The sequence below is a fragment of the Channa argus genome, chromosome 1, assembly GCF_033026475.1.
Source record: "Channa argus isolate prfri chromosome 1, Channa argus male v1.0, whole genome shotgun sequence".
NCBI classification, from domain to species: domain Eukaryota; kingdom Metazoa; phylum Chordata; class Actinopteri; order Anabantiformes; family Channidae; genus Channa; species Channa argus.
Genome location: NC_090197.1, coordinates 13,155,812 through 13,180,407, shown reverse-complemented (window position 1 = coordinate 13,180,407; position 24,596 = coordinate 13,155,812). Strand labels below are relative to the sequence as shown.

Sequence of the window (24,596 nt, the reverse complement as noted above, 5' to 3'; positions counted from 1 at the left end):
AAAGCAAAGTGCTTTGAGAAGAAGTGTTTCTTTTTAATGAGATGCAAGTGCAAGAAAGAACATATAGGTTTTTTAAAAAGATTTAAGTTCATAGGAAATTAAACTTTTCTTCCTAAATTGCTTTTTGTTGTTGCCCAATGTCAAGACAGGTTAAAAGATTAAAACAATTGACTGAGTAGATGAGAAATCCAAATGAAGAAAAAGCATAAGAACATAAATGTGATTTTTGAAACTAACATTTAAAAACATAATACAAATCATCAGACGGCTTTTTTGTTTTGCATAAGGATAATGTTTCACTGAATTAACAGGTAAACGGGTGCCATGATGAGATGACAGACAATCTAATGATGTCTTCGAAGGATTTTGTTTGGGTACAGTAATTTGATCAAGCAGTTCTTTTGGCTTTGCTAGCAAACCTACTGGCTTCTGGATGGGAATCTATTTGCTTAACATTTAATCTTCCGCAAGATTTTCTGTAACCCACTAATCATGCCTGTTTTCTGCTGTACTTACTCCACAATTTACATATGGGTGTGATGTGGGGCAAAGAGAAAAAACTTTTTTACATATATATCCTATTACATATTTGCCATTTATAATCACAAACAACTTAATACTTTAGTAAGGATTTGTGACATTTCAGAAGTGTTAAGTATCTGTCAATAATAGAGGAGAATAAAGCGAGGGAGGGTAAATGATGCAAGGAGAAAGGAGAAGACCTTGAAGTGGTGAAGAAGAGAGAAGACATGAGGTGTTTCACAAAGGGTAGCTCTCTTGACTGAGGTGCGTTTCCAACAGAGAAGATAGAAAGTGCAGATAGTTAGGGAGCAAATATAGAGATGGTCAAAATGAGGGGTAGACTGCAGGCAGACAGACAGTGGGATGTTAGGGATTATTATTAGTGGATTAACCAAATCAATATTATCTATAGGAAGACTTGTTTAAAATATCAGTGCTGACATAACTTACTAACAATATACATTTTATATTTCATTTATTTTTCAAACGAGAAAGAGAATTTTTATTTCTTTGAGTGGAATGAAACCTGGTAATTATTTCCCCAATAATCAGCACTCCACAGCTCTCCAAATATCAGCATGTGTTAAAGATGAGGCTTAATAACAGTGTAAGAAAGGGTTTCTGTCACCTTTTTGTAATTTCTATGCATTTTTCACATTGTGCAACTTATTCTCATTCAAATAGTTGTTTTTCCATTGTACTGCACAGAAATCTCCTAGCATTTATAAATGGGTATCTTAAGCGTGAGCATGTAACGTAGAAGGGACTGAAGAAAGCAATGCTTTTTGATGCCTCCGGAATGAGAACGGTCAGAACATCCAGGTCAATTCATCGTCAGCCATATGCATAATGCTAAAAATATTGGCTTTGACTGTATTAAGAATTGAATAACATACATTAGACAGACTTTGTCTTAATTGCTTAATTGCCAGTTTTGGCCACAGTGAGCCCACCCTTTCTTTGACCTATTTTTTTAAATAGCAATGGCTGATAACATTTACTAGATTTTGTCATCTGGCTCATTGCTCTTGCATCTAACTGCCATTGCTTTTGGGTGGGGACTAAGTGCTAAGGGCAGTCCTGAAGGCTCATCTCGTGTCCTTCAATACTTAAAAATGCTATGCTAGTTTTTACTGATAATTTCCCTTTCAGGAGGAAGTGGAGGCCCTGCCACAGGTGACAAAAAGAGGGACGATGCAGGATATGGAGGATGCACTTGCCTCCAAAACCCAGGCAGTAGAGGAGCTGAGTCGAGAGCTTGAGGAAATCAGGGCTGCGTTTGGTACTGATGGAATACAGCAGGTAAAATTTGGTGGTTACAGATTGTAGTTTTGAGTTTCTGAGAAATTACTCAGGGTATTTCCACATCTCTTATTACCACAGTGTTGAAAAATCTAGTTTTTGCTGCTTTTTAATGACCTAAGCTGAATATAAATTATTTTACTAAATTCTGTGTTACTTTATAGCTGCAGGACTTTGAAGCTGCTCTAAAGCAACGGGATGGCATTATCACTCAGCTCACAGCTAACCTTCAGCAGGCTCGTGAAGAGAAAGACGAGATCATGAAAGAATTCTTGAAGCTGACAGAACAAAGCCAAAAACTACAAATTCAATTCCAGCAGGTGGGAACTGTTCTGATATTTAAAGTATCTTTCCTAGACTTTTACATAATTTTGAATTCACAGTACCACTTGTTATCATTTTGTCCAGTTAGCAGTTAATCTGTATGTGGGGGCAGACTTGTATATATTGTTAATCACAAATTGTTCTTTATACTTATTACCATACAATCTGATGAATCACAGCTACAGGCAGGTGAGACACTGAGGAATTCCAGCCACAGCAGCACAGCAGCTGATCTTCTTCAGGCCAGGCAGCAGCTCAACCAGTACCAACAGCAGTTGGAGGAAATGAACGTTGAGGTTAGAAAGCATCGGGAGATAAGTAGCGAGCAGCTGGAACACATCAGTCAGCTGCAGCTCAAGCTCAGTGAAATGGAGATGGTGAGTATTTGCCTATTTTGATATATTGATATATTTTAAGCATTTACTCTGATAGAGGAGGGACTTATGTTCTCAATGTTGCTGTTGTGTGTGTAACACTTTTGTTTTCTTTGTAGTCAGGGAGAAGATCAGAAGAACTATTTGCAGATAGAATAAATGAAAAGGACCTATTGGTTGCGGAAAAGGAGAAAGTTATTGAGAGTCAAGTGCAGTTGGTGACAGAGTTGAGAACGGCCGAGGAGTCTTTTGCACAAAAACTGAAAGAGAAAAATCTGTTAATTTCTGAGCAAACTGCAATAATCACAGAACACGAGCGGTCACTGAGCTTACTCAGAGAGGAGCTTGCTCACGTGGGAAGAGCAACAGATGAGAATATTATAAACCAGTCAGATGAGAAAGATCAGATTATAGCAGACCAAGAGAGAGTAATTTCCGAACGTGACTGCTCTCTTATGCAGCTTGAGGATGAGCTGGAGTCCTCAGAAAAATGCCTGCATGACCTCCAACAGCGAATGACCATGAAAGAGTCAGAGCTTGAAAGGTCCCTGGATGAGTTGGAAAGCTTTAAGTCTGACTTTGAAAGGTGTAAGACTGAAATGGACAGTTGTAAATTAGAATTGGAAGAAGTGCGAGTGGCATTAGAAAACTGTAAAGGTGAACTCGCAGCTTCCAGGCAGAAAGAGCGTATGTCATCTAATGAAGTTATGCAGCTCATGGGGACAGTAGAGGACCTGCAGAAACGTTGTCATCAGGGCAGCTTGTCTGAGAATGATACAATCCAAAAAATGCAGGTAGAGACCGCTAGGAAGCTGGAACTTCTCAGGGCAGAGCTGGATGAGATGTACGGCCAACAAATTGTCCAGATGAAGCAGGAGCTTAATTTACAACATGCAGCGAAAGTAGAGCAAATAACTGAACAACACTGTGCTGAACTCAACCTTCTTAGAGCAGAACTGTCTCAGAGCTCCACCAATAGCACGGTTGAAGTTGACTCTCTCAATGCTAAGATTATGGAGCTTAAGGAGACTTTAAAGCAAACCCAAGCAATGCATGATAAATCCAGACATGAGCTAAACCAAGTTGTCCAAGAGAAAGTAATCCTGCAGGCCAAGGTTGAGGATCTTTTTCGAGATCTTAGTTCTGCTCAAGAAAAGGTGGAACTGGTCTCCCAGGGTCTTATCTGTCAGGAAAGCCAACAAGGTGAACTGCAGCGCCTCCAGGGGACCATTGAGAATCTGAAATGTGAGTTAATAGCTGCTCAGGAAGCTGCACAAGAGGCAGAAACAAAACACGAATCAGAAATTATTAATTACAAGATCAAGTTGGAGATGCTGGAGAGGGAGAAAGATGCTGTACTTGACCGCATGGCGGAGTCACAGGAAGCAGAACTGGAACGACTGAGGACTCAGCTTCTATTTAGCCACGAGGAAGAACTCACCTATTTGCGAGAAGAGCTGCAGAGGGAGAGCTTCCTGAAGACAGAGAACCTTCTTAATGAAGCTGCAATCAAACATGAGAGAGCGTTGGATGAGATGCGAATTGGATATGAAGAAGAGTTGCTTTTGCTACAGAGGGAGAAGGCAGGATTTGCAACTGAACGAGACGAGCTTTTGCATCAAATTCTTGGCCTTAAAAAAGACCTAAAGCAAGCCTCACACAGCTCCAAAGCAGATGATCTTGTCCAGCAGCTCCAAGGGCTTCAGGTGGAGCTTGAGGAACTGAGAAAGGGAGGAGAAGAGCGACTTCAAATGGAAAACAAAATTCAGACACTACTGAAAAAGACAGAGGTGCTTGAATGTGAGACAAAAGAGAAAGAACAATGGTGGGTAAATAAATGTAAAGAGCAGGATTTAGAAAAGGATAGATTAATACAATCTAATAACACTTTAAAGGAGGAGATGGACTCAAAACTTATGGAAATTAAGACACTAGCAGCAGAGAACAATCAAATACAGCAACAAGTACATCAGCTTAGGGAAGAAATTGAAAAGCAAAAGACTACTTTCTCTTTTGCAGAAAAGAATTTTGAGATAAACTATCAGGAGCTCAAGGAAGAGTACACGTGTCTCTTTGAGTCAAAGACACAGTTAGAAGAGAGGACACTGAAGAAGACGCTTGAGTTTGAGGCAAAAATTGCCAGCTTTCAGTCAGAGATCCGGAAGCTGGAGGAGAGCAGCAGGGCGGTGAAAAAGGAGGATGCAGAAAAACACGACAAAACTGTGTTTGAAAAAGATGCTACTGAGCTAATGGAGAAGCTTAAAGTTACACTGAGCGAGAAGGAAATCCTGGCTGGGAGGCTTTCAGAAGTTACAGGGCAACTGACATTTACAACAAGTAAAATCGAACAACTAGAAGAAGAGCTGAAGAAAGAAAGACAAGAAACCATGAAAGTTATCACCCAAAATGAAAGCCTAGGGAAAGAACTGGAAGAGATCATGAGAGAGCAGAGGAGTGATGACCAAAGAAAACCTAATCTCAATAAAGAAGAAGCTTCTGAGACAGTTTGTTCTTTTAAGGATCATCACCTTCAGATTCAATCTCTGCAAGGGGAGATAAAGGCTCTTCAGTCCCACTTACGGGCAGCTGAAGAGGAGAGAGACAACATCCGACAGATGGTGGAGCTCCACAGGCTTTCGCAAACCCCATCTCCAGCAGCAGCCCAGTCCTTGGGGGAGGTACCTGTTGAAGGACGATCGTCCCCACAGAAGTCCACAGCCTCAGGGTCAAGCAGGCGCAAGAGACGGCAGAGGTTGAGGCACGAGCGCAAACTGGGCACCTCTCTTTCAGACAGCAGAGAGGAAAAATCAAGGGAGGAGGAAGAGGACGTAGAGGCAGAGAAAAAGAGAGCTACAAGTGCTGCAGAGCAGGAGATGCAACCTCAGATGGAGAGCCAGCTTATATCACGTTCACTAGAGAGGGCCGGCAAGGAGGACTCCACTGACGGGTACCAGGGAAACGGAGACGGAGACTCCATCAGCAAACAGGTAGGCATTCAGATGCAACTACTGCATCACTCTTTAATAAAACAGCCTCACTGCCTTTTCTCTGCCTTTTAAGGTCTGATTAAATTACATGTTTCGGTGACTGAAGAGCTTAACAAAAACTGTGCGTATTAGAAGAAATCATATTTAAAATTGTTTGCATCACAATCAGAGTTGTTGCTGGGATGTTGGATATTGTCATTAGCCTTATCAAAAATGCATGGACTGTACGTTTTGCTACTACTGACTCTCAGTGATGATTGCAAATTGCCTGTGTCTGCAGGCTTGCTCTCAAAGGTAGCACTAAGCAGTACAGTCAGGCTGTGTAGTTTGAAGAGCCATATGCTTCTAATCTTGTGTTTCATAAAAGAGAGAAGGCACACTTACTGTACAGCATGTACAGAACAGCAAACTGTCAGGACTCCATTGATATTCTGCTCATTTCTACTTTTGAAGGGGCACAATGCAGTATTTAGAAACTGCTTTCATTTGTGCTGCTCATCCTCAGACTGAACGTAATGTTCGTTCTGAAAGGGTCTAAAAAGAAAAACAATCGTGCACAGTTGTCTGATAGCTTTTAATCGTTGCCAATGTGTAGAAATGTGTACATTCTAGTTTTTCTCCATGCTGCAGGGAGTAAAGGGTTTAAGGTGAGAAGCCATTTTAACCCAGTCACTTCTGTCTCTGTGCCAGAGTCTCAATTACACCGGGCAAAAGATTTGTCTGTCTACCATTTCACGTCTGTGCTTCATGTTGTTTTTTGCACCTCCTGGGTTGGGTTACTACACATGGTACAGACTCTAGCTGTCAATGTACTATACTTAAGACACGTAAAATAAGGTGTTTTTTTTTTGTTGTTGTTGTTTTTTTTTTAAGTTTTAAAAATTTGTTTTGATGCATCTATGAATTGTTTATTTCTATCTACATCCCTAAACATTTATACAGTTAAGACAAGCTGAAATCCATCCGTGACAAAACACACACGATGACTGGTTTCTTGCAAAGCTCCTTCATGAGCATAAAAGCGTTACGATCGAGTAATTCTTTATGGGCAAAACACAATTGAAAATAGGTAAAATAGGCATGTTTCTTTTATTGTAAATTGTAATTCATAATATTTATAAAGTTATGTATTTGATATAGAGTTGCTCTCTGATCCCTCTCAGGAGGTGAACTTTAGTGATGCATCTTGTGTTTTTTTTTTTCCATCAGTGTATTTTGATCACTTTTTGTACCGGAGAAATATTTGAGACAGCATAGTATTTGTTTTTTCTGCTTGTTAATTTAGGTGACGAGATATGGGACGGGCAGCCACATGGAGCCTGTTGTGGATCAGGGAGCAGAGGAAGGAGGAGAGACTACTGACCATGTAAATGTCACTTAAGCTCACATCCTGCCCTTTGCTTTTCGGTTTCAGGAGATGCTTTGATACATCACATAGTGTGGTGAAAAGGTCAATAAAGACATTTTTGGACACCTGAAATGCACCTGAAACATTTTTGTATTGTTACCCTAAAATCTTATTCACTTAACTCTCACTAAAAGACAAAACATCTGTTAAACTGTCATATGTCAAAGAGTATGTACACAAGATATAATAATCTCCATCATCATTACCTCGAAATAGTCATATAAGGCTGATAGTTCAGATAGTTAAATGCGGCTCAAGAGTAAAACTTAGACCTTAACTGCTGTTAAAGTAAAGCAGTCAGAAATCTACCTGCTAAAGAAAAACTAAAGATGGTATGAAAGAGTTTTAGCATCTTTGTAAAGCAAAGCAATTGACAGGGTCATAAAGCAGCCGTTGCTGTGACTATGTAAATGTAGTAGCTGCGGTACCAAAATAAAAAATAAAATCTGAACCTCTGAAACATCTCAGTAAATCTACAAGGACAACATGCATTCAGTTTGTTTTCTTAACATGTTTAATTTCATTTCAATGTTTTATTTAATCTCCAAATCCATTCAGATTATTGTATTTCAGTAGTCAAACACAACCGCTTTTTCCCTCTGGCAAAGTAGCCTGCCAAAATTCTCGTAAATTCTCTTAATTTATTTGCCACTTAAAAATAACTCTGGTTATAAGAGGGGTCCTTGTCTGAGGCCCAACAAATATAGAATACATTTTCAAGTAAAAGCATTTATACTAGGCATTTTGTTACTTAGTTATCTTGTATACAGGAGTTAAACAGGAAGCAAATAGTTTGTTTTTAATGTGGGTACCAGTGGGACATCATAGAACAGGTGCTATCTATTTGTTAGTCAGTGACCATGTTTTAATTAGCAATCTGAGTGGTTACAGCATTGAAAGGACTTGACACTACACTGACAGATGTAGTGCAAATGGTGAGGTTGTACCATAACTAAGGGTTTTACAGCTTAATTAAAATGTAAAGTGCACCTTGATGACGTCAAATTGAACAGAACCTCACTCCCATAATTGTGTAACCCTAATGAATGTGTGCTTATGCATAATGCATACTTTGAGGAAGAGGCCTCACCGTGAGGCTTTTGTTCTCTGCTACAGAAGTGGTAATGGCAGGCTTTTCGTCCTGAACACTGACGCTTTGCGCCACTGCTCTGTTGTCGTAATAGGATGTGTGTAATTATGTTTAATAATTTAGCTTCTCTGATTATCAAATAGACACAACATGCTGCATAATTTAGTTCATGATCAATTAACGTAATATATCTAATATTTTAACTCGTCCGTTACAAACAGCTTTTACTTTTCTTTCGGTTTCATTCAGTGTTGTACTGTTTTCTTAAGGAAAGTCATGTTTCCCTGTCAATTTTTTAAATATAATTCACATAATATGACATCTTACAGGCAGAGTGCAGGCTACAAATGGAGGCCCAACGTGTCAGCCTATCTCAGATCCATGCCGCTCAACTAGAGCTGCTGCAGGAGGAGGCAGATGCCCGTACACACACTCTGGAGTTGAAAATGAAAAATCGGAAATCGAAAATTCACGGTGATGAGGGTGAGCAGATGTGTGTGTGTGAGATTGAGATTGAGTGATTGATGAACAGGATTTTATTGGCTGATATATCATTGGTATTACACTTTCTGTAGTTAGTTGTATGTTTGTCTGGGAAATTATTATGTGTAATTTTCTGCTTTTTCTGGTTTTCACAGATGAGCCCAAAATCTTCAAATACCAAGACATGTTACAAGCTGTGTCAGAGGAATGCAGTGAGACCATTCTGGTAATTATTGAGGACAATTTGTTGTGGACGTTTTCTAAATACATTTTAATAATATGCTTTGCCACATTATCATGAAATGCAACCTTGTTGCTGTCTATTCTGTTTTCAGTCTTTCCGAAAGATCTTTGGTGAAGGGTTTTTGGAGAGTATTGATGCAGAGGACCTGCCACACCCTTCAGTGGAACGACCAGAAACTAGTGAATCCACTTCTGTTATACTGGAGGCAAGAGGTACACTTTTGAAATTATTAAAATCTAGTATATAATAAGTATTACAAATAATGAAACGTGTTCCTACTTAATGACTCACTGTAACTGAGTATTTAAATTACATTCCATATCTGCATAACAACTCAATTAGTATTTAAAATGCAGCTACATATATATGTGTAATAAAACCAATTAAAAGCCCTCAAATCTGAGTAATTAAAATTTAATCTAATCAAATAAAAACATATCTTTTTCTCTTATTGCAGCGCTGTACAGAGATCTTCAGCAAGTGAAGGAGAAAATTGAGCAGGAATTTTATCAACTTTCACAACTTCAGCATCTGCTGAGAGCTGATGGAAAGGAGGTAATAACTTAACATTTGTAGACAGAGGCCGTGTCCCAGTTAAATATTACATGTTATAATCTAGAGTTACTTGTTGGTACAGCATAAAATGACAAAGCATGTGGTTTATATTTTAATAAAACCAAATGCTAAGACAATTACAATATAATGTACGCTGTACGTACTGTTTGCATACACATCTATACATAGAGTAGATTCAGTTGGTATGTAATATGAAGTTGGGACACACTGAGGACAAGAGAGGGTACAGCAGAAAGACACTAAACCCCCTTGGTCCCCTAGATGGTGAAGTTACAAATGGCATATGAAGAACTGAAGAGCAGCAGTGAAAAGGAGCTCTCTGACCTGCGTGTGCAGGTTGCGAATTTAAGCCACTCTGAAAGTAAAGGTAAGTCGGGAGTTTAAACAGTTTTTATGGACAGTGATGCCAAATCACTTCGGAAATGTTATTTTTATATTGGGTACTGTTTTTCAGACGCAGAGAAATGGAATTATAACTTGGTTTTCAGATACTATCCCTTCATAATTTATGAACCAAGAGAACAGTTAAGAGTTTAATGTTTCATTCAGAGCAGTAGGTTTTGTGCAGCCACTTTACTTATAAACAGTACTGTAAATGTACCTGTTAATTTTCCTTCTCTTGCATTAACCAGTGTCTGCTACTGTTGTGTGCCATTAAAGTAACTGTTTTTCCCATCAAAGTTTCAGGTTTAATCTTGCTGATTATAATGTTAAAAGATATCCAGTTGAGCAACATTTCACATCTGTTTGGTTAGATCCTACGGAGCGGGCTGCTGCATTGTCTCCCACCAAGGAGTTAGAGAGGCTGAATTTTGAGGCTCAGGAGAAGCAGCTCCTGCTGGAGGAGAGTCACAGACAAGAGGTGGAGCACCTGAGAGCTCACTACCAGCAGCAGGCCACAGAGGCCGAGGAGCGATACGCCACAGAGCTCTTTATGCTGCAGCAGCGACTGCAGGAGGTCACAGCCCCTCAGACCCTCTACAGGTGATGACACTCACCACTCAACACATGCATTTGTATAGTAAACTCACAGAGATGATGAGGAATCTCTTCCATTTAGAGTTTAAATTCGATGAGCTCACGTTAATTTCTTCTCGTTTGATTGATTGAGGCAGTGCATGTTTGAGTCTGAGCTGATAGAACTACATGGCCTACTGCAAGTATCTCAAAATAGATGCGAGTCTGCACATCATGTGTAGCACGCAGAAAGTCTTTGATTACGAAACTAAACTAATTAAGTATTCAGTAGGTTGTTTGGAGAGTTACAGTATTTTTACTGTTTGTTAGCCCACTAAGCTATAAGACTTCTATCCAGATGGCATTGTAAGAGAAATTATCATTAAAGCACTGATGTGATGGCTAGAAAAGACGACACATGTGAGTCAGTGACTTCAAGTGCTCAGCATGTGTAATTGAACTTACCCATTTGATGATCTTCAGGTTCATAAATCATATAATGGCAAAGGTATTTAATGTGTGTTCATGGCAGTTTCACACTGTGCTGAATAATCATTGTGGAAAACCATTTATCTTTGACACACTGTCTTTACACATGTAATACCTTTTCAGAATGAAGTGTACAGTGATTTCCTATACATGACATTCATAAAGGGTCAAGAAATGTCTTCATGGACCACAGTACAGCAAAGGGCAAAGCAATTGCAAAAAGCAAATCCGGTGAAGCTACTGTCAGTACATCAGCAATAAGAAAAATTTGATTTGAATAGAATATTCAAATCAAATATTTTGCGTTCTTTTTGTTTTTTGAATCGCAAACCGGGATACAAAATCTGTTGGGTTTTTTCAGTTTTTTCTGTCTTCTCAACACATTGACTACTTCAACAAGAATGGCAGCAGTAACGTTGTTCCAAACAACAAATTATTATGCCTGAGCTTTATGTCACAGATGAGGAGAAGCTGACACCCATGATTACCATGAAAACTGAGATGCTGCTGCTGCTCACTGTTAAATTTTGCAAATATAATCGAGATTATGCTGTCTATGATTGAGATTATAGACTGGGTTAATTAACCCTCTGCATTTCCTTTTGTGTGTTTAAGATTGAGATTGTCAGACATACAAAAAGTGATACACAGTCACCTACTGTATTATATTTCCAGATACTGTAGTCAACTGCTTTTGGCTTGTCAGCGGAACATGTTCCGCACGCTGATTTGGCTTGTGTTTTTACGTCGGTTGCCCTTCCTGCCGCAACCCGCCGGGCTGGCTGGGGCCAAACCTGATGGAGTGGGATTTTACCCGCTGCCTTCTCCATCCCAACCCAAAGCTCTACCACTAAGCCATCAGGCTCAATAAATGCATACAGTATCATTCAGTTATACACAGTATAATAAATAAATAATAAATAATGTATGCAGTGGTGCCAGGTATCAAATTTCCAAACTGTAAGAACCTTTTTTTGGGTATTGCAGTGATGGCCATCTTGAATTTAAGGAAATAATTATATGTTTTAAAAAAACATTTTCTGCCAGTTGACATTTTTTATATTACTCATTGATCTATTAACAAAGAAAATAATCAGGGTATTCAAGAATGAAAATCATAGTGCATTTAATGTTCACATGAGAAACACAATGTAATCATCCTATTCAATAATTTACATTCATACTTGGCGATGAAATACTCAGGGGGGCCGGGTGGATAAGTGGTACAGCAATGGGTTGGCATGAAAAAGATTCGAATCCTTTCCCACCAGGTGTGGCCACCTTGGTGCCGGTCCCGAGCCCAGATAAAAATGGAAGGGTTGCGGCAGCAAGGCCATACGGTGTAAAAACTTATGCCAAATCAACGTGGTAACCCCTGAAGGGACAAGCCGAAAGCTATTGATCTTTGATTTGGCAGTAAAATACTAATATTGCATGTCTAGCTAAAAAGTGTATAAAACCTTTAGACTTATTTGAGTTTGTAGGACAACGTATTTTTACATTGTGTTTTGTCTTCCAGCCAATCCAGTGTTTTAGAGTCCAGCTCCGAGAGGACAGAGGAGCACAGTGGAGATTTAAAGGTTTGCCTGCTATATTTTGCCCTCATTTAAACCTCCCATGTCACATGCATCACATCTTACAGTGGGTTTAAATGTGTACATGCAGTAATATGCTGTGACAGTGATGTTGGATTGGACGAGGCACCCTTAAGGCTAAAACATGCCCTAAATCCTCCAGCTTTGCTCCACAACCACCAGCATGAGTGGAACTATATCCAGTAATTTAATGGGTTGTACTTTATGTAAGGCAAAATCAAACACACATACTCTAGTGTAGTTGGCTGCATGAATGGCAGATTCTGTCTTGCGTGAATGAACTGCAATCAAATTTTTGCTGCCTCTCACTCTTGTCATTCAAACTTCCATCCTTTCCTAGTTTTTTTTATTCTCACTCCCACAAAACTGCCACAACACATGTTTTGATGCTCTTGCTGGATACTGAAAGGTAGCACAGAAGTGCAGGAGGAGTGAGAAACAGAGAAACTGAGATATGAAATGCTTTAAGACACATGTTTGACTGGAAAATGTTGAGCTCTGGGTGAGTGGTAAAGAAGAAGTTGAATGGCTGTGAAACAAGACAAAGATTCATCAGAAGACAGGGTTTTATTGTATTGTATTGGGGCGGAAAAGAAGAAAGGGGGGTAGTGTAACGGGGTGAAAATAAAGGTTTTAATGCAATGCAACACTTTCATTCCTGGGGAGTGGAGAGAACAAAACATTGTATTTATCATTGGTCAAAAGGTAGGTCAGGGTCAGTTACAGTAAAGAGAACCTGTTTATTTCAGGGACAGTCTCAAGAAACGTTTACTATCCATAACTTCATGTAATTTGTCTGCCTTATTTAGTTCACTACAGCTACTGTTTTCTGGTACTTCAATTTTCATTTTGTAACTTGTACTTTTTTCTGCACTGTCCACTTTTCACAGGAACCCAGTGAGGGGAAATTGTCCGAGGAAGGACCAGAATCGCATTGGCCTGCCAGGTCAGCACAGCTGCAGACACTGAAGAAAGCGCTGTATGACAAATATGCCCAAGAAGTAGCTGCTCTCAAAAAACAGCACACCAACGAGCTGAGGAGTCTGAGGGAAGAAAGGGAGCAGGAGAGGAAAAGAGAGGAGTTTTGGGAAGAGGGAGGAAAGGGAGCGCAGGAATCTAACAGTATCAGCAATGCTGACGGCTCCATTGAAAGTCTTGGGGCAGCCAGTCAGGTCACTGTGGAAGAGAAACAACATTTGGAGAGAGTGGAGGAGGAAGTTGCCAAGGTAGGTGGTCATTTATTCAGTGTTTTTCATAGATATCTTAAGTGAAGCCAGCATCAATAAACTGTCTATAGTAGACAATAGTATTTTTTTTAGCAATATAAAAAGATATAAATAAAACAAATCAATGACCAGTTTATGATTGTAATCACTTAATTAACCAAAACTGGCCAAAAGGTGCTCTTTCAAGCTTCTCAATTATATATATTTGCAGGGTTTTTTTAGTCTTGTGTGGTGTGAACTGAGATGCTTTGTGTTGTACACTGTCCTCTGGGCGCTTGGAAAGTCAATTTTCTATTTTATTTGGTCTTTTCAAGACTTTTTACAAATTTGTACAAACCTGAAAGGAGACACATGTGCATGCATTATTAGCTATTGCACCAGCACTCTTAAACCTCTGTTATGTCCCACATCGAAAAGAGAGTCTAAAAAATATCGTTGGATTCATATTTTCTCTCAGGCCATAGTTCAGATGTCCGTGGAGTTTGCCCAGCAGAGTGAGCTGGCTCGAATCAACAAGATTGCCTCCCAGACAAACACCTCCATGCAGACCCAGTCGGAGGAAGAGGAGGTAGAGGAGAGGCAGAACAAAGAACAGACTCCCAGAGCTTCTGACACCACGGCTGCCTGGCTGGTGGAGGTGGAGAGGGAGAGATTGGAAAGAGAGCTGGAGGAGAGGAACGCTGAGATCCGAAAATTAAATGAGGAGCTGCAGAAAATCGAAACCGCATCTAAGCAGGTTGGTGTGATTAACGGAGTTGTGACACATTATGTGTTGATTTACTCTCCACTATGAACAAACTCCACAAATTTTATTAATTTCCTCTAAGAGAGATTATTAATGCTGTGTCACAATGTCCGCAATGCAGTTGTTGAATTGATTCAGTGGAAGCACTATATCATTGATTAGCAGGCTGCAACTACGCTGAAGCAACATGTGTTTTGGGAAGAGTAAGATGTTTATTATTATAATATTTATTTTATTAATTTGTTTTTATTATTCCTAAAGCCAAAAAGTAATTGTAATTTTGAAATACCTGAACCTTTCACATTTACAAAATACACACGGGTACTACGATGGTGAATGTATTATTTTTTTTTTAACACAATCTGAAAAATAAAATAACACACGTAACATAAATAAAAAACGGCATATAATATTTAAACTTTAAACTTTAATGCAAATAATAAATAAATGTAATATGGATTAAAATTATTATTTTAACATTTTATGCAACAGTAACCAAAATCACTAAAAAAAATGCTTTGTCTCGGTACAGGAAGAATTTATGTTTACCCACAACTTTCAAGTTTTTAAAAGTTTTCCTCATATTTAAAGAGATATATCAATTGATAATTGAATTTTATCCTTTATGTGATTGTTCTGTGTGTTTGGATGCAGTTGTCCATCCATTGTCTGAATTGAAGGGTTCACAGGAGGGGATCCCAGCTGTCTAAATGGCAAACTGTAGTGTACATCCAATATAAAACTGACACCAATAGACAACCAGTCAGAAATGGAATTTTGTGTCACCAGTTAACGTGCATGCTTTGGACTATAGGAAAAAAACGTGTACACAGAGAAAACTCATACATAAAACTGGCTGAGTTGTGATCCAGTGCCCTTTACCTGTGAGGCAGTAGCACTAACCCCTCTGCCACCATGCTGGCCTTGGATGTGGTTTTATGCAGAATTCATGTTTAGTTTAATATGTAGAATTTGTTTATTTTTCTTCTTTAAGGCACTTTGAATCAACCAAACAGTCTTTAAACAATCACACTAGACATAAATCAGGGTTGACATAAAAATGTGACCTTTTTTCATGTCTAAAAGAAGCAATTATGTGATTAAATTATTTGCTGTTTGACTAACCTTCTGCCTGCGTATGCACAGTAGTATCTGTGAGTAAACTTACAGGTTATGCTTTGCATTTCTGCTTTTTGACCAGGAGGTGGAGTTATTGCCTCTGCCAGGCTCTGTGCCGCAGGTGCACCTGTTGCCATAGCAGCACAAAGATAGTAGTGTTTTTCTTGGCTCCAAGGGAGTTAAAACTGCGTCTCTGTGCCTGTGTGTGTCTCTATGATTGTAAAGAGCAGTGTCTCTGTGACTTGTGCTGCCTTATTTGAATTCACTTTTACTAATGCACAAACAGCCACACTGTCCACTGCAGTTGAGAGTTTTCAGAAGCCTGTTTATCCAACAGCAACTTTGCAATGACGGGACTGCTGTCTGTACTCTCTCTCCTGCCCGTTCAGGCCTTAAAGACAAGAGAAGACAGTCAAGAAGAAATTGAGGATAAGGAAGATCCAGACAGGCCAGGACTGAAGCTGGAGGGTGGATGCAAATTGTCATTGCAGGATGATGGGGAGTGCGATACAAATACTGAAAGGTAGTAAGAAAAATTGTATTCAGACTGTTCCCTAATAATCATATCAACCGTGTGCCCACTAAAAATGCTTAACCTACTAAGAAATGTATTGAGTTGTTCCTTTGTGATAATTTGTTCACATAACTGAGAAAAAAAATAACATTGACTTCCATTTGAATACTGTAGGCTAAATGATTTGTATGTGGTCTGTCAAAAAGCAACAAATGTGTTGTTAATGTACTCTTAATTTCAGAAACCTGCTGCGTCAGGCCAACAAGAAGCTTAGTCAGGTGCTGGTTGATGTTTTGAAGACAACAGCAGCAGCAGAGGAAACTATGGGCCTCCACATGCAAAGTCTGAATGATGCTTCGTGTGAAAGGCAGCAGGCGGCACCGCCACACTCTACCACGCAGAGAGCTGAGCACAAAGTTAGCACACAGGCTGCCAGACCTTATACTGCAGGCAAGTAACATTAGGGCTGAGTAAAAGTTTGAAAGAATGTTAGGCTTCATGTTTGATCAACATGTTGAAGAGTTCTCCTGTTAGCTGAAAAACCTCAGTTAAAGCATCTCAGTGGAGGGAGTTAGCTGTAGGTTTAGTTTGTTCTGCAGTTTGTTTTCTTTATCAAAAAATACAAACACTAGAAAATAAAAAACTGAGAAGAGATCTCAAAACTGAAAATAATAATAAATTAGTGTTAAACTCAGAATTAGAATTGATATTAAATAATAACGCAATACTACAGTGTTTATACTGTATCACACCCAGAGTTTTGTAAGCAGCAGACTAAGATCACGTGCTGCTGTTAACGTTGATCGTTAAAGGCCGATTAGTGCAGCGGAACATGGTTACACCATGACTGCGTAAAGTAATGCTATTATTTTTATTTTTAATTAGATTATTTTTTAAACCTGGAGTTCTTTGTTGAGTGTTACAAAATCAGATAATATATGCACAGTTGTCTCACACATAATTAGAACTTTCCATATGCAAATAAAAGCCAGGACAGTGTCACTATACAGTAAGTGAATATAATGAGTCTATGGAAGGTAGATACAACATAGTCCTATGTTACCATGTATAGTTGAGAGCCAGTCAACATGTGGGACAAATACATACTGTACCTAACTATTTACAGTAACTAAGCTTGCATTTATTTGTTTTCCTAAAAGTCGGCGTGGCCGTTCAGTCCCTCTAGGATTACGCTGACCTTTTCGTAGTTGTTGTGGCCTAAAATGCCAGATTTTGAGACAGCTTATCTAAAACAATTTTGGCACAAATTGCATATCTTTTTATGACATTTACAATTGCAAGGATACACAAAATTACCTGGGAAATGTTTCAATTTTTTGTTGTAATTGCAATATCAGGAGTTGTTGGGGGGACTTATCATTGGTCCCCATTATCCAATGCTTGCACGCAAATTGGTGTTTATGAAATAGTGTGCCTGCATGGCACACTATTTATACAGCAGTCACAGCTCTGTAACCAAACATTTGCTTTTACTGTATGTTGGTAAATTTCAAACAATGTTAAAGCGCAAATATTGAAGTCCTTTAAAATCTTTTAAAAAGAACTCTACTATGTAATAATCAAAAATGTAATTACACTTGGTAGTCATGTTGTTAGGTTAGTAACTTAAACTGCCTCTATGATTTAAAAGACCCACCTCTTTGTCTAAGTATGTCTTCATGTCTACAATGTTCCAAAATGAAAATGTTTGTAACATAGTGAAACTTTTTACCACTCTTGCCACCTGCTGTCTTCTTCAAAAGTGAGCTTACAAAGTCAATTAACTAAACGTGCAAGACATCTTTTAAAGTAGCTTCAACGCACAGTCATGTGAACTTAGTGTACTCATTAGAACCCGAAGGGTGAGTCTACACCCTGGTCGTAGCTGTTGTTTTTCAGTGCTGTTTTGTCACTAATGTAAACTACAGATTTTGTGTGTGTGTGTGTGTGTGTGTGTGTGTTTCTTGCATTTGTAAGGTTGCCTTTTTCACACTTCACACTTTCTACCAAGTTACTTCGATATAGGTGATAAGTTAATTAAACTTCGGGTAGTTGGAAGCATAGCAGCAAGCAAAATGTACATATATTTGTGTAGGTTGTATTGTAATAGTACTCACAATCGCACTCACACTTACACACTGATGGGGGAGCTGCTATGCCAAGGCTCACCGGGAGCAACTAAGTTGGGGTTCAGCAGCTGGTGGATTGGTGGACAACCGCTCCTGCGCCTAAGTCAGCACACAAACCTGTTAGTCTCTAAATATCTGCTGGAAAATACTGTTAACATCTGATATGAGTATGATCTATCTCTGCTCTCTGTTCTTCTGCTTACAGCAGGTCACGCCACAGAAAGCTACCTGTGCAGTGAGACCAGTGCGGATGATGTGAGTGTGTGGTCCGTGCAGACAGAGGCCGATGAGGGGCAGGAGGTATCCCAGCAGATGATGGATAGTCTGCTGCTGGGAGCGGTGACACAACTAGAGAATGAGGAGTATCTGATGGGCATCAGCAGTCGACTCCAGACTGCTCTTGAGAAGATGTTGATGACCATTACCAACACCACCAACCAGGTAAAAACATTGTTGCTGGAGATGAAAATACCATTGTCCTCTCTTATTCAGAGCACTGCTTGGCCCACTTTATTTTCTTTTTTAATTTCATGTATCACATTCAGCTTTAAAAGAAGCTACTGTGCTTGTCAATACTAGTATTTACAATTAGTTCCAATATATTGTGATCCTTTTTATTACACATATATGCAAAATTGAAGCATCAGTGTTAAAGAAGTAGTTGGACATTTTTTGAGAGGGATATGAGAAGTTTAATATCACTCCCATGTCTGTACAGAAAATCTGAAGCTGGAGGCAGTAGCTGATTTGATTAGAATTAAAAACTGGAAACAGAAAAACCGTCCATAAAAGAAATAATAAACTAACCAGTGTAAAAATCTGTTAAACCTTCTGTACTGGACACCTTTAAATACTCTATGCTTCTGACGCATTTCTAAAACCATCCCAGGTGTTTAGTCTCCTTCAGGCGCCTACAATAAATAGTTTTATCAAAATATTTAAATGCCCACACTCAGTACTGTTAATCCTGCCTCGGTATTTCTATGCCTGTTCATGGAGGCATAATGGGAATGACACTGCAGAATGTGACCTGCAACAAAGTTGGCCTAGATCTATAATGGTCTAGAATTCACACACAAAAGAGCTGCCTCATTCCCCGTGGTTGCCTGTAGATACAAGCTGTATTTACACTGAGTTTTTGTGTGGCCAACCAACCTGCCATAGTCCATTGTACAGAACAACTCCAACCCCCCTCAGGTTGGCCATTGAGTGTGGTTGCTGAGCCCAGTGGCAGCCCACAGAGATGAGGCCAGTTAAACTAGGCCAGTGGATATGTTACTGTAACTGACTGCACAGCACATCCTTCCTTTGGCTGAAATTCACGCTAGTTTATTCACGCTGGAATGGGTTTTATTTCAGTGATCTAAAAATAGCTTTAAAGAGCAGAGCATCACTGTTGTTCCAGCAATCATGCTGGTTGAATGTAATGTGTTGATTTAAATCTATTCGATCACTAAAATGATTTATGTTTAACACATATTTAACTTTTTTTTAAGATTTAAAAGAAATATTCATCACACTTTTCTTTTCATCACACCTACACTCACTGTTTCTTGTCACTTCTGTTATTTTGATACATCAACACTTGACTACAATTCATATTATTAAACAGTGTGGAAAAAGTCAGGAATTTTGATTTGCTCTTTTACAGGTTATTGTATTATATTAAAAAATTTAACTGAAAATGATTGAGTTGATCAATACATAATTTAAGTTATAAAGAAATGCTAAAATATACATTGTTTGTGACCGTTTCTTCTAAACTAAATATAGAATTTATTGAATATATAATTTTGAAATTATAGAAAAAATCCCTATATAAGAAACCACTCTAATTTTTACAAGTTGCTTATATATTACACGGTTAAATACGCTCCATCCTCGTACACATAATTAACAGCACAATGAACTTGTAATCAACAAAGCCTCTAATGGTTTGTCCAGTGAATTTTCCCGATGGTATTGATCCGTTGTACATTAGTCTTGTCAGTGAGCTGTGCTGGATCATCATGTATTGCCTGTGAACAGAGATGGATGCGACAAGCTGGTCAAGAATGTTAAGTGTTTTTGCTGTTACTACTGTTGTAAATCATTTGCCTGGAGAACGTGTTTGTCCACTCACTGTTCACCTCTCATTATCGGCTGATGAGATGCCTCAGTGAGACCTGGAAATGCTCGTGTGCACAGTTGACATACCACACAGAGACAGTAGGTGGGACAAAGAGGCAACATGTAAGGATACCTTAATTGCTTCTCTTTGTGGTTACATAGCAACAGAATCTGGTTTGACAACTTTTTTTGTTCAGAGGGTGTGTGTCGTCTTTGGTTGTGTGTTTATGGGGAGTGTGTGTGATCTATTAACAAGTCTTCCTGGCCTGCTGGCGCTGAGAATTGAAGCCACACCTGCCTCCCTCCCACTTCTGCCAAACATTATCCTGCTGAGCATGATTCAAGTAGGAAGTGGAAGAAAAATCCTCTCGTCCGAGTGGTGGAAACTTGCCTGGAAGTTTGGGATTTAATCTTTTTTTTAATTTGCCTTTTATTTTTTTTTAAAGCACATGGCTAATCAGAGGGAAAGGTGAAGGTACCGTAACCTGTGTAGAGCAAGTAAACCCTGCCTGACAGGAGAGCTATCCAGCGTCACTGAGTGATATTATGGTATGAACAAGGGGCATGCGTGGAAAGAGAATGGCAGTCCCAGTAGGAAGTAAGAAGGCAAGAGTGAGAGGGTTTGGAACAGAGCGCTGTCATTTCACCATAAGCTGCGTGCCGCTTGGACACAACAATTAAAAGGGGCCCCTGGGAGGCTTCCCTGCAGGTCGGGGTTGCTACGGTGGCATAGTATTGTTAATGAATCTCCAGAGAGAGAGAGAGAGAGCTGGAGCAAACGTGGGGGTGTGAGCTGGATGGCAGGATATGGTTTCACTCTGAAGAAAGAAGGTCAAATAAAACAGAAAGCACTGGAGGGCTTCAAAGAGGAGAAAAAAAATGCTTGTTTTTCTTTTGACACACCTCCTGCATTCATGTTCAGGAATGTCCTTTAAGCTGGACCGAGATGTGGCTTCCACCTGCTGCAAAGGATGACACTTTTTGGTAGGACTTAAAAAAATCGATCTCCAAGTTGTCTGATGATTTTCTGTGTCAATATTTACCTGGAACTTGTTTTACCTCAAACACGCAGCATGTTATTAAGACGATGTGAATGTCACCCTCTTCAAATGCTGTTTACTCTTCTTGTGTGTGTGGAAAACACATAGATACTGTTGCTTGGAGCTATCCACTACATTGCTCACCGCTTCATTCCCCACTGGTCTTTATTCGCATTTGTGGTCACACAGCTCAGCCTTGCGGATCATGGCAAATGGAAACCTCTGATGATGACTTTCTGGGGAAAAAGCGCCAACGTAACAAAACAGAATTGGAAGTTTTCTTGTCATCCATCCATCCTTTAACATGGATTCCTACCGCTCTTACTGGAACTCGAACATGCAGAACAGCACGTGGGTGGAGGGGCAGGACCAGGACGTGTACGAAGTGGAATCTCGTGTACCCCTGCCCCGACCGTTCCCTCTCTGCAGCACCTTGAGCGAGAAAAATTCTGTGGTGGTGCACACTCAGATCTCGCATGTCAATCACAGAACTAATGGTCATTTTCTTAAGGTCATCTCCAAAATTTCCCTGCCTACTCCCCCTTATACAGTAAGTTTTGCACTACTTTAGGTCCACAGCTGTACTGTGTTAGACAGATTTTAAATTATACATAAACAATGGGTTTGTGCCATTTTAAAAAGTCTCTAAATTTAACATGTACATGGACTGTTAATTAATATTTGATAAGTACATTTTCTTACTGCATGGTAATGTAGCTCCAGTCTACACATTCATATCGGATTTAAATATCATTCCACACAAGTGGACACCAGCTTTCTGTGCTGCATTTGAATCAGTAAGTAAAATATTAAATGACTTCAGCGTGACAGGGTCACATTACCACTTCCTGGTTCCTATAATGTTACAGTAAGAACTTTGCTCAGGTAGATATGAAAATCTATGGAAAGTAACTGTGAAGTGAATGTAAATGTTTGGCGGTTTATTGCATTATGATGATTTTATAGCTGTTCTGTTGCCTTCTGTCACCTGATTAGAAGGTCGTAATAGAAATATAATGTTCTTATCTTAGTACATTTCTGTCACATGTGGACATAATCATATTTTTTCAATGACTCTTATAGAGATGCTTAAAGTGTCCTTAAAAATTGCAAATTTTTCATAGACTCCATGACCCCTGGCATCAAGCCTTTTATAATACTGATAAAGGTTGGCTGTGACTAAAGTGGAAGGGTAAGTTGTCCACTAACCACAGGGTTGAAGGTTTGATACCAAGCTCCTGGATTCCAAGTTGCACCTGCAGTGTATATTTGTAACTTGTTTAAATAAAACCATCTGCCAATTGAAAAGACTTTAATGTAAAGTAGGCAATAGAAAATTTCTTTTGTATCTGAGTTAAAACCAAAATATAATTGAATCAAACTCAGTGTTCAGAATAGCCTATTAAGTCAGTACATGAATAATTACTTATGACATTTTTTGAAAAAAGTTCTAAGTGCAGTTGTACTCATGCTCTACATGATTATTACTATGGGTGAAATGTAGCTTATGAGCTAACCTGGTTAGTACATTACATAAAGCTAAATGTTAGGGCTGATTAATGTGCAATTTCCTCTGTACTATAAATAAACAGTATGTTGCCCAACCAGATATACTCCAAAAAACATTATATCTCAGATAGCAAGTAGTTTTCTTCATAACAAGTTGACAGATGTCCATGTGTAAAATTAGTGGAATTTCCCCTTAGGGCAAAAGTTTTATTTTTATATTTTTCCTTCTAAGATTATTAAATAGAAAGAGCAGTCATCTCTCTAAACTCTTCTGCTTGGGTGACTCTTTCCTCTTCACCCCTCAGCTTGAGCATGCCCGGATGACCCAGACCGAGCTTATGCGGGAATCCTTTCGCCACAACCACGAGATCAGCGAGCTGCTGCAGAAGCAGGAGGAGCTGCAGGAGAGGTTGGCGGCAGAGGGGCAAGCACGGGAGCAGCTGGCCCTGGAACTCCACCATGCTGAGGGTGGGTTTTGCAGGATAGTCTTTTCTTTTTAGCATTAAAAAGCTCTGATTGCTGCTGGGATCAGTTTGATCGACCTTTTTATGTGTTAGTTTAAATGTTGATCAATTTTATTGGCCCCAGGAGAATGGCAGAGCACCTGGTTGAAGGCCTTCTAAAAGTAATTTCCATGACATGCAGAATCCACTGTTGCTCTGTGGGCTCTGATTGGTGATTTGTTTAATGTGTGACTGTGTCAGAATGATTAGACACAGAGCAACATAAGGAATTGAATTGATGGAATACATGTGTATAAAGAGGGAGGTGGTTGTTAGAGAGTGAAGGCATCAGCTGTTTGAAAGGAAGAGTAAAAGAGTGTGAGACCATCTGTGGTGTGACAAATGGTAATTGATGTTTGTGAGTCTGTCTCTAATTTGTTTTTGAACATTTGACTGTATGTGTGACAGCTACATTATGAGGAATTGTGCATGGAAGTGAAGTCAAATATTTAAGCTATTAACCTCAGTAGAATGTTGGGGAACACCTCATTCTTTTGATAACAGCCTAAAGCTCTAACAGATCTTGCTGGGACATGACATCCATGTCAGAGACAGCTGGTTTGTGAGGGTCAACTTTTACCATCGCATTCACTTTCCCACTCTCACACACACACCAAACCCAGTAGACTGGCTTTTGTACAACATTCATTTATTTTGTCTGGCTTTTTGGACACACTGACAATGGTGAGTTTCTAGTATATTATCATGTTATATTGTACTGAGCAGTATCCTGCTTCAGTGTTTGTTTTTTGTTAATCCTATAGAGGTGATGAGCAAATATTTGGCGTCATAAAAAAGCTTTATAGTTTTATAGACCATCAAAGAGGGACACCTTAAGGGAGATGGACAGGATGACCTTGTGCCAACTGGTAGGAAATTGAAGAAATAACAATAGAGAGAATGGAGCTTCAACTAAAAGTGTTTCATAAAAAGCTAAGTGTGGAAAATCGGATTTACACTTTTTCAGAGCCCACAATAATGTTTTATTTTGTCTGAAGAACAGTCTAAAAGCTAAACATTTTAAATTAAATGTCAAAGAAAAGCAGCAAACTCTAACATGTTAAAAGTAAATATGAGAAAAAATTGAAACTGAGAAGTTCATTTGATTTTTAAATAGTTGCAGATTTTTCCATCCAAAGATAGGAAATGCTAGACCACCAAACTGTTAACCTGTTTTTTATGTAAAGAGCAGCTGTTCCTGTCTGGTCATGTGACTTGTTTCTTTATTAACTATGAGGGAGTGTTTGACATTTGGTAAGCCTGTGTTTCTTGAACATCATCTTGTGCGAATGTCAGTGAAGTGAAATTGAAATATGTGTGCTCCTATTGTGTAGAAGATCCACATAAAAAC

General features: G+C 39.2%; 1 protein-coding gene across 7 annotated transcripts in view; it reads left to right on the top strand.

The window, feature by feature from the left end:
- Nucleotides 1–24,596, top strand: part of akap9 (A kinase (PRKA) anchor protein 9) — a 60,400-nt gene that overhangs the window by 12,055 nt on the left and 23,749 nt on the right. For 4 of the 7 annotated variants that reach the window (XM_067499112.1, XM_067499131.1, XM_067499105.1 and 1 more), the window contains exons 4-22: nt 312–374; nt 1,675–1,824; nt 1,989–2,144; nt 2,328–2,525; nt 2,642–5,509; nt 6,795–6,875; nt 8,337–8,490; nt 8,646–8,716; nt 8,826–8,946; nt 9,192–9,289; nt 9,572–9,677; nt 10,066–10,294; nt 12,276–12,336; nt 13,242–13,577; nt 14,035–14,313; nt 15,831–15,964; nt 16,197–16,405; nt 18,290–18,525; nt 23,048–23,210. In XM_067499112.1, coding sequence (XP_067355213.1) covers nt 312–374; nt 1,675–1,824; nt 1,989–2,144; nt 2,328–2,525; nt 2,642–5,509; nt 6,795–6,875; nt 8,337–8,490; nt 8,646–8,716; nt 8,826–8,946; nt 9,192–9,289; nt 9,572–9,677; nt 10,066–10,294; nt 12,276–12,336; nt 13,242–13,577; nt 14,035–14,313; nt 15,831–15,964; nt 16,197–16,405; nt 18,290–18,525; nt 23,048–23,210 — 5,713 coding nt within the window. Of the gene's footprint in view, nt 1–311; nt 375–1,674; nt 1,825–1,988; nt 2,145–2,327; nt 2,526–2,641; nt 5,510–6,794; nt 6,882–8,336; nt 8,491–8,645; nt 8,717–8,825; nt 8,947–9,191; nt 9,290–9,571; nt 9,678–10,065; nt 10,295–12,275; nt 12,337–13,241; nt 13,578–14,034; nt 14,314–15,830; nt 15,965–16,196; nt 16,406–18,289; nt 18,526–23,047; nt 23,211–24,596 lie in introns of all 7 variants that reach the window. The other 3 variants (XM_067499096.1, XM_067499087.1, XM_067499122.1) reach the window with 3 other exon arrangements.